The sequence below is a fragment of the Humulus lupulus genome, chromosome 1 (genome assembly GCF_963169125.1).
Source record: "Humulus lupulus chromosome 1, drHumLupu1.1, whole genome shotgun sequence".
NCBI classification, from domain to species: domain Eukaryota; kingdom Viridiplantae; phylum Streptophyta; class Magnoliopsida; order Rosales; family Cannabaceae; genus Humulus; species Humulus lupulus.
The window spans coordinates 139789091-139793987 of record NC_084793.1 but is presented as its reverse complement, the minus strand read 5'-3'; the positions used below and the strand labels follow the sequence as shown (position 1 = coordinate 139793987).

The 4897-nt window shown below is 40.2% G+C and overlaps 1 protein-coding gene across 1 annotated transcript; it reads left to right on the top strand.

Annotated features, from left to right (window-relative positions):
* Positions 1–1975: 1975 nt before the first annotated feature.
* LOC133798361 (RING-H2 finger protein ATL65) lies at positions 1976–4532 on the top strand. Its single transcript, XM_062236615.1, has one exon. It carries the CDS (start codon positions 2301–2303, stop codon positions 3597–3599), a length of 1299 nt encoding a protein of 432 aa, XP_062092599.1. The 5' UTR covers positions 1976–2300; the 3' UTR covers positions 3600–4532.
* The last annotated feature ends 365 nt before the right edge of the window (positions 4533–4897 follow it).

Below are 4897 nucleotides of genomic sequence, written 5' to 3'. Positions count from 1 at the left end.
ACTCAATGGACCTTCAAAATCAAGATTTTCATGAAAAAATCGATGTTGCTCGATGGTGGTTTGATGATGTTCGATGCAATTGTTGCAAGATACATAATTTTCACTTGGGTGTCCGTTTGGGGTGATTTTTTTTTTTTTGTAATTTTTCAAGATCTGCACGTTTGAGATGTGTATATACACATTTGGAAAATGTAAATCTTGAAAAGGAAATGCAAAATGCAAAACATACCTCATGTTGAAGTTATGTTTTGTTATGTTTTCAAGTTCTAAACTTTGAAAATGTGTATGTGAACATTTAAAATGTGTAGATCTCCAAAAATTACCCAAAATCAAAAAACAAATCACCCAAATGGACACCGAGTGAAAAATTATGTCTCTTACAATAATTACATCGAACCAGCATCGAGCAACCATTGAACCCCCATCGAGAAACATTGATTTTTTCATGAAAATCTTGATTTTGAATGTCTCATCGAGTTGGTATCGAGCACAATCAATTTTCTACAGATTTCAGAGTTTCAAATCTGTAAAATAACTCAAAAATCATGTCCAACTCGATGGTTGCTTGATGGTGTTCGATGCCAACTCAACGGGGCCTTCAAAAACAAGATTTTCATGAAAAAAAAATGGCGTTGCTCAATGGTTCCTCTATAGTGGTTCGACGCAATTATTGTAAAAGGCATAATTATTCACTCGGGTGTCCGTTTGGAGTGATTTTTTTTATTTGAAAACATGCCAAAACATATCTTGAACATGAGGTATTTTTGTATTTTGCATTTTTTTTTCTTCAAGATTTACATTTCCCAAATGTGTAAATACACATCTCAAACGTGTAGATCTTGAAAAAAATTACCAAAAAAAAAAAAAAATCACCACAAACGGACACCCAAGTGAAAAATTACGTATCTTGCAAGAAGCGCATTGAACCACCATCGATTTTTTTCATGAAAATATTGATTTTGAAGACCCCATCGAGATGGCATCGAGCACTATCAAACCATCATCGAACCACATCAATTTTTCTGTAAATTTCAAAGTTTCAGATCTGAAAAAAATTGTAAAAAAAAAATCAAAAATCATGCCCAGGTCTGTTCAAAAATGCAGTATTTAGTGTCCTAAGTGATGAATATTTGTTATTACATTGAATTCTCTTATATTTTACCTTATCTATGATTTTTTTTTTCTAGAGAAATAGTTTAGAGGAATGAACTGAGGGAGAGAGAATATAAAAGAGAAAGTGAATGAGAAAAGTTATAGAATAAATATTTTAGGTATGGTACAAAAAATTAACATTATTTTAAAATTATTTAAATAGCTAATATATTTTTTTACTTATAACCCCTCTTTAAGCATAAATTTGTCCCTCAAAAACTCTTCAACGACGGAAATAGTGCAACAAAAACTCGTCGTATGCCCAGCCCATACAATTTTATTTTAACTTGTTTGTATAATTTTTTATTTTATTTTTCTTGAACCTAGTGTTGATTTTCTCATCTGTTTGAATTGTAGTCAAATCAAATTAAAGATTTGACCCTCTCCATTAACGAAAAGGTAATGCCTTCATTGAGTGCAGACTCCTCAATCACATCATGCCAGCTCAAAATGCAGATCCTCTTCCAATTTAAATTCATATAATTAACCGAATTTCTTCTCTTTTTGATTGATTAATGTTACTAAATGTCTTTTTAAGTCTTCCACATCCCCAAAAAATTCATTTGGATAGTGACACACGGATCTTAAACTAATAAAATCAAGAACATACCAAGAAATTCTTCTCCATAATATCTAAATCATATTTTCATTTGTTTCCTTTTTTCTTTTAAGACTGTTGTCACAGTGTAACTATATAGTTTTATCTAAGTTCTGTTTTTTTCTATCTCAAATTAACTCTTATAAAGTTCATAAAATGAATGCTAAATTCATTGCCTCACCATAAATAGGAGAGAGAGAGAGAGCGAGAGTCAAAAGTAGCAAAGCTATGCAAAGAAAGAAAAATACACTAGTCATATGAACAAGTAGGGACTAGAGAGTAGTAAGGTGGTTTGCTCCACAGCTGATAATAGCACAGGGCCTTAAATTCAGAAACGTTGACGTGTCAAAGACCCAGTAAGCCGTAGCCAAATCGAAAGGAAACCCGGACAAAACAGTCAACCTATTTGCATTAAACATCGTTTTCTGCTACTTCACAATAAAAAAGCAAAACTCCACAAACCCAGTACCGAATTCCCACTCACTTACACTCAGCCCCAGCCACCATGAATCCATGGTTACCGCCCTGAAACTTCAAAACATTCACAACCATGGCTCTTGCTCCGTCTCCGCACGGCCATCTCGATTGGTGGACCTCCTCTCCTACCCCAGCCCCTACCCCAACCCCAACCCCAAGTCCAGGCCCAACTCCCGCTCCTCCTCAAACTACTACCACCACTACCAACACAATTACCCCCCAAGGAGACCAATCTCCGCCACCGTCGAGGCTGCCTGTAGACTTTAGTCCGCCATTGATAGCCATGGTAGTAGTTGTTGCCACTGCCTTCTTGATCGTCACATACTCCCGCCTCATCTCCCGCCACGTAATCCCTCCTGTAGTCCGAGTCCTTCGTCGATGGAGAAGGCGTCGCCGCCGTAGTAGTAGACGATCCTATCTCCCGTCCTCTGACGGAGACCTCGACTCCCTGCCGTACGACTCGCCGTTTGAGGCCAGCGATGGTTTCCACGTCTTCTCCCCTTACGGACTTGATGACTCCATAATCAAGACTATTCCTCTCTCCATCTATACAGTCGTCAACAAGGGCGGCGGGCCACACCACGACTGCGCAGTTTGCCTCATCGAGTTCGAAGAAGACGACTACGTCCGTACTCTCCCCGTATGCTCACACGCTTTCCACGTGGACTGCATCGATATGTGGCTTCGCTCCCACGCTAATTGTCCTCTCTGCCGCGCCGTAATATTCCGCCCGGAGTCCCCGTTTATTCCGCTCATGGCAGCCAGGATCCGGCCAAGCCTCGACGACGCCATTTTTAGAAGCATCGCACTCGAGCCGCTCAGCGAAGCCCAGGCACCGGAATATGCAGCATCGACAGTAACGGAAATCACGCCTTGCGTGGAGGAACTCTCACCGAGGAGAAACAGTTACAACTTCAACGCCAATCACTCGGAGGATCACCGAATCAACAACAGAGATTTCCTGCTGAAGAGATCGTACTCGTTCGGATTTGAGCGGAGTGCGGCATCGGAACGGATGATGGTGACGGAGCCTGCGACAGCATCGCCGTGGAGGTACAGACGAGGAAGCTTCTGGAGCAAGAGGCCATCGCCATTCGGTTCTCTGAGCAAGCCAAGGGTGTTCTCGTTCCGATACTACAGAGGAATGAAGTCACCGTTCTTTCGCCGGAACCGAGGTTTTTTCGGGTTATCGGAATCGAGCTCGAGATTTTCCGGCGGCGGAGGATCATCGCGTAGAACGAAATCGATGACGAGTCCGATGTTCATGAGGCCGTCGTCGTTATATTCGTCGGCGGCAGCGTTCTCGTCGAGCCGGCTCCGGTGCGGGGATCCCGAGGCCCTTCTGTCGCCGGAGAGATTCAACCGAAGATAGAAGATATAAGAGGAGGAAAGACAAAAGAAAAAGTAAATGAGGGGCGGGACACGTGGAAGAATGGGATTGGTGGACAGTAGAGGGTAAGTTATCGGGCGGTGACGGTGGGGGGTTGAAAACCCAAGATGAGTAGTAATGGGGTCGGGACGCTTTTAATGGGTGGAAAAGCATTGTCTGTGTGAGACTGAGAGAGAGGGAGTTTTAAATGAGAGGGGTCGTCTGGCAATTTAGAGCTACTGATATTAATGGATTTTTGGAGGTTTGGCAAATGGCATTAAATGCTCCCCCGGGAAAAAAGTCTCTCACGGAAAGCGAAAGTTGATTATTGCAATGAAGAAAGCACACATACCCAAATCCCCCTCTTTATTTATTTATTTAATTTTTTCCTCTCTATCGCTCTCCATTTCCAGTTTTTTTTTAGCTGAGAAAGTGTTGGGGACGAGAAAGAAGATTCAGAGTCTAGCTATAAAATCAAAGAGAAAGAAGCAATCCTCATAAATGCGAGGGAAGTGAAGTTGTTGTCGCTTTTTTTGGATTTTTGTTTCCCTTCTCTGCCACCCAAAAATTATTGACTTCTCTGTATTTATAATATATTCAGTTTTTTTTTTTTTTATAATTAAAGAAAGTTTTAAATTCAAAATACCACCTTAATATAATTATATGTTACCACCGACATCAACCAAACCAACCATGTTGATTGAGGCCTGAGGGAGTGGAAGAGAGTTATAGTAGAAGTAAGAGTTAGTGGTGGTGTGGTTGTGATGCAAGTGCGGATAGAGGACAATACAGTCCCAAATTCGGAGGACATGAGGGGCGGCCTACTGTGAGTCGTTCAGTCCGGCGGTGCCTGCAAATACATTTTTCTCTAATAATGGACTTTATTTGTAATCTTCATCATTATTTTTGGAATATAAAGCTTCTCGTTTTCATTTAGATCTCTCTCTCTTGTTTTCACATTGGTACCCGACTCCGAGCCCAATTAATGCTTATTGATTATGATTTATTTATTGGATAACAATTTTTAAAAGTAGAAGCTTGTGATTGTGATTACGAAAGTGTGAATTGCAACCTAAGCCCACTTGGATATTATGAGGTACTTCGATTCCTAAAGGAGAAATTATTACTTATGATAGCATAAAATTTGTACAAATCTAGTGTGATTTTCCTGGAGGGTGAGTCGATATGTGAGTTTATAGGAAAAATTGTGCTGCATTACGTACAATAAGAACTATACAATAATTTGAAATTAGTGTTTGTTCTTGAAAAGCACTCTTTCATTACTGAATTTGTTTTATAAA